At 44.4% G+C, this 13,036-nt stretch overlaps 1 protein-coding gene across 2 annotated transcripts in view; it reads right to left on the bottom strand.

Annotated features, from left to right (window-relative positions):
• LOC102789553 (ribonuclease inhibitor-like) overlaps window positions 1-13,036 on the bottom strand; it is a 36,064-nt gene that overhangs the window by 14,696 nt on the left and 8,332 nt on the right. For both annotated transcript variants that reach the window (XM_087838575.1, XM_087838576.1), the window contains exons 4-6: window positions 9,037-9,210; window positions 2,917-3,093; window positions 134-310 (exon numbers count right to left, since the gene is read on the bottom strand). In XM_087838575.1, the coding sequence (XP_087694701.1) occupies window positions 134-310; window positions 2,917-3,093; window positions 9,037-9,210 (528 nt within the window). The remainder of the gene's footprint in view (window positions 1-133; window positions 311-2,916; window positions 3,094-9,036; window positions 9,211-13,036) is intronic.

The following is a 13,036-nucleotide window of genomic DNA, read 5'->3' as shown; positions in this document are numbered from 1 at the left end:
TTCTTCTACAACAGACTTTACCATGAACATCCTCAGTGTGGATCAGTATAATATCAGCCTTATGTCTATATTTGGTGTCAGCACAATTTTTACATCATATTCATCTCAGCACAACTAAAACATGGTGACTGACCTCAGAGTTTCAAGTCCACATGCTGGACTCTCCAGAAAACCACACAGCTGATTCACTCCTGAATCCTGCAGCTTGTCGTTGTCACTCAGGTCCAGCTCTCTTAGATGGGAGGGGTTGGACTTGAGCGCTGCTGCCAGATAATTACAGCTCATCTCTGACAAACCACAGCTGTCCAATCTGTATAAAGAATGGAAGATGGAAGTTTATTATTATTATTATTATGCACTGGCTCCCTATTAAATTTCGTATTGTTTTTAAAATCTTATTGCTCACTTTTAAAATCATAAATAACACCGCGCCCAGCTATCTTAGGGATCTCTTCAGCTTTTATACCCCTGGGAGAGCGCTTAGATCAGCTAGCCAAATGCTCCTGCTGCGACCTAGATCTCGGCTCAAGACCAGAGGTGACCGTGCATTCGCCGCGGTCGCACCCTACCTCTGGAATAACCTCCCTCTAGCTATTCGGGCATCTGATTCAATTCAATCTTTTAAATCTCAATTAAAAACGTATTTGTTTAGCCTTGCTTTCTCTGCCTCCTAGAGCCCGCATTTGTACTGTACATTATGTTTTTCGCTTTATTAATGTTTATAATGTTTTAACCTTCAGCCTTTCGGGTTGTGCCTACTATGCCTGGTGTATTATTGGTTAGTTATGTCACCTGCCTGTTAGTATATTTTATTTGTATTTTGTGTTTTGTATTTGTATTTATTATTGCTCTTAACTCGTTCTGTGAAGCACTTTGGTATACCTGTGGGTTTTTTAAATGTGCTATATAAATAAATTTGTAATTGTCATTGTATTTATTAGACAAAGTGTGTGCTTGAAATCATTCAGAGTTTCATAATCTGTTCAGAGCTGAAGAAGGTTCAGAATGTAGAAGTTTAGAAAATGGAAACTCCAAACAGCTGAAGTCAACAGGAAGCAGCTTCCAACAAACACAAGAGAAAAAAAACTGAATTTTTCACATTAAAGTCATACATTTATCATAAAAACCTGAAAAAATGTCAAGTTTCATTCTGTGAAATCAAAAAAACTGAACAAGAAACATCCAGGTCCAAAACCGAAAAAATTACCAGCTTAGGAGGCCGACAGTGGGACTTTGGTGAAGGCTCTACACTAAAGCTACGTAAAAAAGCCGAAGTGTGAAGCTGAAACTGTAAAGCTCTGAGTGAAATAGCTCCAGTGTCTTTCACGTCACAAGAAAATTTCTTATTTCCACGCTGATGAAAGCATCATGCTTTTTTGTCCTGCTGCTTTTATTGAGTCACACTATGAAACTGTGCTGAGCCACAGCTGAACCAGCATCGCTGTACAGCAGACACTTATAGCACTTGGCTGCTTCCATTGAACTCTCTGTAAGGACTTTCAGTTTCCTCTTCTAGTCCCTAAGTGCAGAACAACAAGGTTTCAAATAACTTCGCTCTAGCAGCATCAGCCACAGAAATGCAGAGAAAATGCTTTGGATCTCTTCGTTGTGTTGTATGATGCTGTGTTTCCATATCTGGTGTCTATGTTGCTTTGTGAGGATGGATCACTAATCTACTGCAGCTCCTGATAAACAAGCTGGACCTGAACCTGGGAGCTTCACTTAGAAAAAACTTGTGAGGGGAACGTGTGAGAAGTTTTGTGCAGACAAGTGTGGATTTAGAGTCTGGGACGAGCTCTCCACAGTCTTTGTGGAGATCCACATTCTGTATACTGCCTGTGAGAAGCTGGAGACATGTCTCCTCCAAATCCACTGAGCAGCTGCTCGTGGTGGTGTTAGCTTCATGCACAGCTGGTTATTGTACTGGGAATGTTCTGCAGACGAGTGCAAGCAGTCAGCAGCATTCATTACAAACATGGAGGAAAAAAGAAGAAGAGCATGAGGAACTCAGATAGAGGCTGCAGTGGACACTTTTCATTGTTTTAATGCTCGCTTTCACTTTATCTTTACCAACAACAGCACAAGCAGAGCAGTCTACTGACTGCATGACTGTGACAGCACCCCCTAGTAACTGTAATCCACTACAACATGTAGATGGCCGTCTGCTGCTTATCCTGTTTTCCACTCTCATTGGTTCGTTTGTGCTTGCTTTTAGAATAGCAGTAATTCTGATTGTTAAAAGAAGGCAATCAGCTATGATAAATGTAGCTCCTAAAGCAGTGCTGGTAATAACTACTGAAGCAAATCCAGTATCAAAGCTCAGGGCCATCTGACCTCAGGAATTCGCATGATAAGGTGGGGCCAGGTTTCACAATGAGCTCACCCGATACCCTGGTTTATTGGGACCCACACCCAGTTTCACACCTTGGCTCAGGCGATTAGAGGATCATCAGGGGGTCCTTTTGTCCCTCTGTGGGGGGATACTCCCACTAGGTTTAAATCTGGGACTCCCCACCATTTGACCTTAGAACTGAAGAAGCTTCTCGGATGAGAGGTGAAACGTCTTCAAGTAACTTAAAGAAGTCCAGACGCTTTTCTTTGCAAACTCCTTTGACTATCAAAGCTCAGGAATCAACAGGTCCAAACTCCAAACTGTTTCTGTTTCACAGATTGCTATGTGCCGTGACCTTTGACCTGTGAGGGCCACATGTGGGCTACGGGCCATACGTTGAATATCACTTTTTGAAATGTGAAGATTGTTCTGCTACAGTCAATAGACTAAACCAGAGAAGAAAAACTTTACCATGAACATCCTTAGAGTGGATCAGTATAATGTCAGCCTTATGTCTGCAGTTTAGTGTCAGCACAACTTTCACATCATATTTATCTCAGCACAACTAAAACATGGTTACTGACTTCAGAGTTTCAAGTACACATCCTGGACTCTCCAGAAAACCACACAGCTGCTTCACTCCTGAATCCTCCACCTTGTTGTTGTCACTCAGGTCCAGCTCTCTCAGATGGGAAGGGTTAGACTTGAGCGCTGCTGCCAGATAATCACAGCTCATCTCTGACAAACCACAGTCCTCAAATCTGTATAAAGAGTGAAAGGTGCAAGTTTATTAGACAAAGTGTGTGCTTGAAATCATTCAGTGTTTCATCATCTGTTCAGAGCTGAAGAAGGTTCAGAATATAGAAGTTTAGAAAATGGAAACTCCAAACAGCTGAAGTCAACAGGAAGCAGCTTCAAATAAACACAACAAAAGAAAAAAAATGTGAATTTTTCAAATGGAAATCGTATATTTTTCATAAAAACATAAAAAAAAAAAACCTGAAAAAAGTCATGTTTCTCATTCAAGTATCTACAGGCTTCACTTTCAAAGGCAAAGTTGAAAAGAAACTGACATATTACAAGTTCAACAACGCTTTTTTCCAGTCACATTATTAAAGCGGACAAACTACAAGCTCATTTTCATTTCAACAAGTCATCTTCAACACTGGTCTCTATGTGTAGCTGGCTGTGAGACCAGTGCTCAGGGGCCATCTACAAAGTGCAACACTGAAAGAACATCACACACCAATTTGCTTCCAGCACTTTCACACAAACATCTACTGTCATTATTTTCACCAAACTCTGTGGAGTCCTTTATTGGAAATTCAAATGTGATTCAAATGGTCAGACAAAAGAGGGTTATGAGGAAAGATGATGAAAAGTTGTGTATAAGCAGTTATCAAATCATCCATCCATCCATCCATCTTCATCCGCTTTATCCGGGGCCGGGTTGCGGGGGCAGCAGCCTAAGCAAAGAGGCCCAGACCTCCCTCTCCCCAGCCACCTCCTCCAGCTCATCCGGGGGAACACCAAGGCGTTCCCAGGCCAGCCGAGAGATATAATCTCTCCAGCGTGTCCTGGGTCTGCCCCGGGGCCTCCTCCCGGTGGGACATGCCTGGAACACCTCACCCAGGAGGCGCCCAGGGGGCATCCTTACCAGATGCCCAAACCACCTCAGCTGGCTCCTTTCGATGTGGAGCAGCAGCGGCTCTACTCTGAGCCCCTCCCGGATGGCCGAACTTCTCACCCTATCTCTAAGGGAGATGCCAGCCACCCTTCGGAGGAAGCTCATTTCCGCCGCTTGTATCCGCGATCTCGTCCTTTCGGTCACTACCCACAGCTCGTGGCCATAGGTGAGGGTAGGGACGTAGATCGACCGGTAAATTGAGAGCTTCGCTTTTACACTCAGCTCCCTCTTCACCACGACGGACCGGTGCAGCGTCTGCATTACTGCAGCTGCAGCCCCAATCCGTCTGTCGATCTCCGGCTCCCTTCTCCCATCACTCGCGAACAAGACCCCGAGATACTTGAACTCCTCCACTTGGGGCAGGACCTCATCCCCGACCCGGAGTGGGCACTCCACCCTTTTCCGGCTGAGAACCATGGCCTCAGATTTGGAGGTGCTGATCCTCATTCCCGCTGCGTCACACTCGGCTGCGAACCGCTCCAGTGCGAGCTGGAGGCCCTCACCCGATGAAGCCAACAGAACCACATCATCCGCAAAGATCAGAGATGAGATCCTGAGGCCACCAAAGCGAAAGCCCTCCGCCACTTGGCTGCGCCTAGAAATCCTGTCCATAAAAATTATGAACAGAACTGGTGACAAAGGGCAGCCCTGGCGGAGCCCATCACCCACCGGGAACGAGTCCGACTTATTGCCGGCAATGCGAACCAAGCTCTTGCAACGGTTGTATAGGGATTGAATGGCCCGTAGCAATGGGCCAGACACCCCATACTCCCGCAACACCTCCCACAGGACACCCCGAGGGACACGGTCGAATGCCTTCTCCAAGTCCACAAAACACATGTAGACTGGTTGGGCAAACTCCCATGCACCCTCAAGTATCCTCGAGAGGATGAAGAGCTGGTCCAGTGTTCCGCGACCAGGACGAAAACCGCATTGTTCCTCCTGCATCAGAGGTTCGACTAACGGACGAACTCTCCTTTCCAGCACCCTGGCATAGACTTTCCCGGGGAGGCTGAGGAGTGTGATCCCCCTGTAGTTGGAACACACCCTCCGGTCCCCCTTCTTAAAGATGGGGACCACCACCCCGGTCTGCCAATCCACGGGTACTGCCCCTGATCTCCACGCAACATTGCAGAGGCGTGTCAGCCAGGACAGCCCTACAACGTCCAGAGCCTTCAGGAACTCGGGGCGGACCTCATCAACACCAGGGGCTCTGCCACCAAGGAGTTGTTTAACTGCCTCAGTGACCTCGCCCCCAGAAATTGGCGGGTCATTCCCCTCATCCCCAGACTCTGCTTCCTCCTTGGAAGACGCGTCAGTGGGATTAAGGAGGTCCTCGAAGTATTCCTTCCACCGCCTGACAATTTTCTCAGTCGACGTCAGCAGCGCTCCGCCAGCACTATACACAGTGCAGGTAGAGCACCGCTTTCCCCTCCTGAGACGCCTGACGGTTTGCCAGAACCTCTTTGAGGCAGTCCGAAAGTCTTTTTCCATGGCCTCTCCGAACTCCTCCCACACCCGAGTTTTTGCTTCAGCCACTGCCCGAGCCGCATTCCGCTTGGCCTGTCGATACCTGTCGGCTGCCTCCGGAGTCCCACAGGCTAACCAAGCCCGGTAGGACTCCTTCTTCAGCCTGGTGGCTCCCTTCACCTCTGGTGTCCACCATTTGGTTCGGGGATTACCACCACGGCAGGCACCAACCACCTTGCGGCCGCAGCTCAATGCAGCAGCTTCGGCAATGGAGTTGGTCTGTATCTCTTTTCACAGCCTCCAACTATCTCTGCTGTCACTAAAGCTTTGTGAAATCCTCCTGGAGTACTGCCTTTTTGCCTCTCTAATGCCAATTGACAAGTTTGTCCCTTGCTGTTTTTAGGCTCACCTCATCCCTGGCTCTGAAGGCCACATTTCTCACCCTCAGAAGCCTGTAGACCTCACCTGTGAGCCATGGTTTCTGATTGGCCCTGACAGTGATAGCGCTGTTGTCTGAGACACCATCCATGCATTTTGAAATGTAGGCAGTGACAGTTTCTGTATATTCCTAAGGTCTGAGTTGTTGCCATGTGCGATGGCCTGTTTAAAGATCTGCCAATCTGTGGCCAAAAACAGTCTTGCAGTGCCTCTGAGGACCATTCTGGGCATACACGTACCTGCTTACAAACTGGTGTGGTGACTTTGACCATAGGCCTGGCATTAGCATAACAGTGATGTGATCAGAGGCAACAAGGTTGGGGGGAGGGTGCTTTGTAATCTCCTCTCTGGGTGGTGAAAACATGTTGTTTCCTCATGTAGGAAACTTAATGTGTTCATGCAGTTTGGGAAACACAGTCTTTGTGTCTGCATCATTGAAATCACCCGCTAGGATGAGAAAAGCATCTGTGTGGGCTGTCTGCTGCTCACTGACATGCTGATACAATTCATTTAGTGCCTCACTTCTGTTGTTGTTATTGGAGCAGGGAGGGAGACAGCAACAAACAGCATGGCTGAAAATTCACTCTAGAGGTAAAATGGTCTGTACTTGATGATCATAAGCTCCAGCAGAGGTGAACAGTGTTTTCAGGCCACAACAGCATCACTACACCAAGCATTGTGGATGTAAACACAGAGTCCTCCTCTGCTCTTTTGGCGAGAGATCTGTCTGCTCTAAAGCATATTAGCTGGTCAAGGGGGCCGAATACTTTTGCAAGCCACTGTAAGTCTACATGATCCAGCTTGTTGTCCAGAGAGCGCTCGGAGGACAGTACGATGGTGTGAATAGCAGGTTTCTGTGAATTAGCTGCTAGCTGACTCCACATGCATCCGTCATTACCCCTCTTCTGTTTCCTCTTGTACCAACTGAGACGTTTCTACTGTGGACGAGATCTAGTAGAGAGGGTCACTGATAGGGATGGGTATCGTTTAGGTTTTATCCAATACCAGTACCAAACCGGTACTTCTGAAATTTTGCAGGTGCTTAAACGGTGCTTGAACCAGTGCTTAAAGAATGGAGAACACAAACTTGGTCCAAAAACCTCTCATGTTTAGCTGTTTTTTTGTAAAAAGAAAACAATGTTAGCCTTTTCTGCAGCTATAGGGGATTTATGGTATCACTCTTGGCTGGAAGCAGTGCTTAATCAATGGGGGAAAAAAACAACTTTGTCCAAAAACCTCTCATCTTTAGCTGTTTCCCACTTTTTCTTTAGTCATTTTAGCTTTTTTGGCCAGGGTGAAGGGAGTATCTGCCATCAAACAAGAAGACAGCTGCATGTAACTACGATGGTGTTTGCTAGTTCACCTTACGTGCATTAATTTAATAACGTAGTTAGCCTACTAAGCGTAAATTACACACAAACAACATTAAGCTACTGACCCAGAGAAGAACGGCTGCTGCTGCCACCATCATCCGTCATAATTTCTGCTACACTGGCAGGGCTAGGGGCCAGGACTCTCCTCTTCGGGTTTTTGGGGGATGTTGCTAACTCCGGGACCAATAACAGGCACCACACATGCAGCAGATGTGCTGGTGTGAGGTCTCGCAGCAAGCTATCAAATACGGTGCATTTCTTGGCTTTTAAAAAAAACGCTATGCGTCGCCAGGTGTTTCAGATTCGAGGTGTTACCTCCTTTGCACAGTATCACCTTAAAGCACTTGTTGCAGGCTGCTGAGTTTGCATCTTTTGCTGTGAAGTACAGTCAGACTTTTGACCGCTTCGCCTTGGGCATTTTTAATCTGTAGCTCTGCTCTAAAGGAATGTACGTACCTGGGCCCGCCTACTACGCTTGCAAAGGTAAAATGATTGGCTGGAATCCAAAGTGTATGACATCACAGGAAAAAAAAGCACCGAAATAAAGCACCGAAATAAAGCACCGAAATGTGCGCTGCTTTTCGGTCTGGTTACTACCGTTTATGTCAGGTGCTTAAACGGTGCAGTGGATACCGGTACCCATCCCTAATCAATGATGGTGCCTCCAAAACAGTCTGTAGTTCCTTACTGTAACTCGTAGCTCTTGTTAGAGTTGATTATTTTAAGATTGGTATTTGTGCAAAGTCACATGACCATTGCTTGCATTTGTGTTGATAAAATGTTTTTTCCTAATTAGGTCGTAGCTCCTGTACATATATGAGATGCAAGCAGCCTCGATGCTATAGTTTTCCATTGCACATTTAGAAACCACAAGGTTTTGTTCTTCGAAGGTGCAAGACTGCTCACTTCTTCTTTTTACATGCTTAGTGCACATGTTGATTCGTTAAAAGGTTGCCCTACATGGAGCGACTGGAGATCTTGTGAAAGGTCATGCCATATATGGTGTCAGGAAAATCACACACACAGACGCTGACGTTGCTCACATATGCTTGCCTTGAAAGTATAACCGTTTTCACTCAAATAAAAGGAGCCATAAAGGGATTGAGGTTTGGAGTTGGGTGAACTTAGGTGAGGAGTGAATGACTCTCTCAGAGATCCTGGCCGGGATTTCCTTCTGACAAGTAAAAGATAAAAGCACTGTGGTTTTGCTCTGTTTACAAGAATCGGTCTCTGAGACAGCGAGGTCTTTGAGTTTAGACCTAACAGCTCTTTCACGTATGAAAAGTTTTTGGAATTTCTTCTGTTGATTTTAAACAGGCGCTCACAACTGTATGAGGCTTTTTGTGAAAAAGAACAAGAAAAACAGGGAAAAAAAGATAGGAATACTCTTTTGCCAGGACAAAGAGCAGCTGCTCCTTGTGTCCGCACCGCCATTGGTTAGGAATGACAGCTGTGGATTAATCAGGGTCCCCTCTCTTTGAATTAGGAAAGGTCGGCAGGCTGCTCAGCACCCTGTGGAGGACCACGTATGAGCCGCCAGCCATACATTCAGTATCACTGTTTCAAAGGTGAAAATTATTACAGTTAATAGACTAAACCAGAGAAGAAGAAAACAGACGATACTATGAAGATCCTCAGTGTGGATCAGTATAATATCAGCCTTATGTCTGCAGTTTAGTGTCAGCACAACATCCACATCATATTCATCTCAGCACAACTAAAACATGGTGACTGACCTCAGAGTTTCAAGTCCACATCCTGGACTCTCCAGAAAACCACACAGATGCTTCACTCCTGAATCCTGCAGATTGTTGTAGCTCAGATCCAGCTCTCTCAGATGGGAGGGGTTGGACTTCATTGCTGCTGCCAGATAATCACAGCTCATCTCTGACAAACCACAGCTCCACAAACTTTATAAAGGATGAAAGATGCAAGTTTATTACAGAAAGTGTGTGCTTGAAGTCATTCAGTGTTTCATAATTTATTCAGAGCTGAAGAAAGTTCAGAGTGTAGAAGTTTCGAAAATGGAAAGTCCAAACAGCTAAAGCAAACAGAAAGCAGCTTAAAAAACCCCAACAATAACAGAAATAAATGTTCAAATTAAAGTTGTGCATTTCTAGAAAGAGTATTTTAAAGACAGCGTCGCTATTGATCATCTTCTGTTCAGTAAAAGTTTGGTTTTCCACATGTGAGTGTTTATGATGCACAGAAGACTGAGTGCAAAGAAGGAGCGAGGATGACAGAGAAATTGTACAAGAGCATCAACACCAGTGAGGAAATTTCCAGAAGGATTTTGGAACCTGTTGGATTAAATCAGAAAACCAAGTTGTTACAAAGAAACTCCATCATATTATTGCTTAGCATGTCCCAGGGTTCCTCTGGGATGTTTGGAACTTGTAGAAGTGCACCATTTTCTAATGATTATAGTCTAAAGTCAGAATATGACAAACTCACTAATAATTGATCAACAAATTGATTTACTCTGCCTTACAGAAACCTGTTTGCAGCAGGATGATTATGTTAGTTTAAATGAATCAACACCCCACGAGTCAATCTAACTACCAGAATCCTCGAAGCACAGGCCGAGGGGGCGGTGTGGCAGCAATTTTTCACACCAGCCTATTAATTAACGAAAGACCAAGACAGACTTTTAATTCATTTGAAAGCCGGATGCTTAGCCTCGTCCACCCCAGCTGTGAAACTCAGAAACCAGTCTTACTTGTTATCGTCTATCGTCCACCTGGGCCTTACACAGAGTTTCTCTCTGATTTCTCAGACTTTTTATCTGATTTAGTTCTCAGCTCAGATAAAATAATTATTGTGGGTGATTTTAACATCCATGTAGATGCTAAAAATGACAGCCTCAACATGGCATTTAATCTGTTATTAGACTCAATTGGCTTCTCTCAAAATGTAAAAGAACCCACCCAGCACTTTAATCACACTCTAGATCTTTTTTTAACATATAGAATACAAACTGAACATTTAACAGTGTTTCCTGAAAACCCTCTCCTGTCTGATCATTTCCTGATAACATTTACATTTACAATAATTGATTACACAGCAGTGGAGAGTAGACTTTATCACAGTAGATGTCTTTCTGAAAGCACTGTAACTAAGTTAAAGAATATAATCCACCCACTGTTATCATCTTCAATGACCTGTACCTAGAGCAGAGCAGCTATCTGAACGCTACCCCAGCAGAGGTTGATTATGTTGGTAAATGGTAAATGGTAAATGGCCTGTATTTGTATAGCGCTTTTACTAGTCCCGCCTAGGGACCCCAAAGCGCTTTTACACGTCCAGTCATTCACCCATTCACTCTCACATTCACACACTGGTGGAGGCAAGCTACAGTTGTAGCCACAGCTGCCCTGGGGCAGACTGACAGAAGCGAGGCTGCCATATCGCGCCATCGGCCCTTCTGGCCAACACCAGTAGGCGGTAGGTGAAGTGTCTTGCCCAAGGACACAACAACCGAGACTGTCCGAGCCGGGGCTCGAACCGGCAACCTTCCGATTACAAGGCGAACTCCCAACTCTTGAGCCACGATCGCCCATGTTGTTATTAATTTTACCTCCTACCTTTATAGGGGTGGGCCATATAAACGATATACGATAGAAACGATATCAATTTGGCCAACGATAGAGATTTTGACTATACCGCTCTATCGCGATAGCGCATGTTGATGATGTCATCAAGCTGCGCCTGTTTTGGTCGAAAGCATCGCAGCGGCTACAACCATTATCATCTGCAAATTATGCCGGGCGACAGTCATAGCAAAGAGATGAAGCACTTTTGAAATATGGGGAAAGCCAAAAACCGCGTTTCCTCCACTTCCGTAACATTGATTCATTAATGTTGAATTCTCTCGCAGCTGTTCTGTTCCCATGTTGTTGCAGTACATTAATGACTAACCTCTTATTGTGGATGAATAATCTCAGTTGTTCTCCTGACTGAAGTTTGGCCCGTGTATAGCATCCTGCTATGCGATTGCATTTGTCCCTGACCACCAGAATCCCTCACGTTAACTTTTATCGAGTGGAAAAGAAGTTGGCGTTCATCCTCCAGCTTTACTGTGCTAATGTTATGCTAACATAGCTGTGTCGCTAGCAATCACGTAGCACAACATTATATACCAGGTAGTCCAACTTCAGTAACACTACAAACGCCACTGCTGTTTAGTTTTCTGTCTTCATTTATGTTGAAAGTGGTAGCAAAGCTGTACGTTTTAATTAGTTTCAAAAATCTCTCAGTCAGAACATGGTATGTCATATTTAGGTGTAAACTAGCGAGCTAACTTCCTGTTAACTTCTAACTCCGTTAAATTTAATAAATTCTGTTTTCATGGATGCATGGATGTTAAACTTAATTGTTATACCTGATAAAGCAGCAACTCTGATGATTTTATTAACGATGAAAGAATTTAGACCGTTTTTAACTCTCAGTGTTTGATTGACTTTGGGACCTGAAGAGGACGAGGTTTTGGACCCAGATTACTCCGCGAAGCTCCTCACTACAGCAGCCGTAATGCTCTGACAATCCATCAAGCAGTGCAGCTTACCAAAGTTGTACTAAAACATTTTTTAAAAGATTTCTGCAGCCAAAATCGGTTCGAGGTCAGTAAGCGCAACCAGAATTCATACATAAGGCACACTAGAATATATCGCGATATATATCGTTACCGCACATGCTTCAGATAATATCGTGATATGAATTTTAGGCCATATCACCCAGCCCTACTCCTCACTACGTATGACTCTGGATACTGTAGCTCCTGTGAAAATTAATGCCTCAAATCAGAAGTACCTGACTCCGTGGTATAATTCTCAAACACGTAGCCTAAAGCAGATAACTCGTAAGCTGGAAAGGAAATGGTGTGTCATAAATATAGAGGGTCATCATTTAGCCTGGAGAAATAGTTTGATGCTTTATAAGAAAGCACTCCACAAAGCCAGCACATCTTACTATTCGTCACTGATTGAAGAAAATAAGAACAACCCCAGGTTTCTCTTCAGCACTGTAGCCAGGCTGACAAAAAGTCAGAGCTCTACTGAGCCAACAATCCCTTTAATGTTAACTAGTAATGACTTCATGAACTTCTTCACGAATAGAATTTTTATCATTAGAGAAAAAATTACCAATGATCATCCCACACATGTAATATTATCTACAGCTACTTTTAGTACCATTGATGTTAAGTTAGACTCTTTTTCTCCAATTAATCTTTCTGAGTTAACTTCAATAATTACTTCCTCCAAACCATCAATGTGTCTTTTAGACCTCATTACTACAAAACTGCTCAAAGAAGTCCTGCCGTTAACTAATGCTTTACTCTTAAATATGATCAACCTATCTCTAATAATCGGCTATGTACCACAGGCCTTCAAGGTGGCTGCAGTTAAACCTTTACTCAAAAAGCCATCTCTAGACCCAGCAGTCTTAGCTAATTATAGGCCAATCTCCAACCTTCCTTTATCAAAAATCCTTGAAAGAGTAGTTGTCAAACAGCTAACTGATCATCTGCAGAGGAATGGCTTATTTGAGGAGTTTCAGTCAGGTTTCAGAGCTCATCACAGCACAGAAACAGCTTTAGTGAAGGTTACAAATGATCTTCTTATGGCCTCTGACAGTGGACTTATCTCTGTGCTTGTCCTGCTAGACCTCAGTGCAGTGTTCGATACTGTCGACCATAATATCCTATTAGAGCGATTAGAACATGCTGTAGGTATTACA

This window comes from Neolamprologus brichardi, chromosome 3 (genome assembly GCF_056152115.1).
Source record: "Neolamprologus brichardi isolate AB-2024 chromosome 3, ASM5615211v1, whole genome shotgun sequence".
Lineage (NCBI taxonomy): Eukaryota > Metazoa > Chordata > Actinopteri > Cichliformes > Cichlidae > Neolamprologus > Neolamprologus brichardi.
This window is presented reverse-complemented; position numbering and strand designations above follow the sequence as displayed.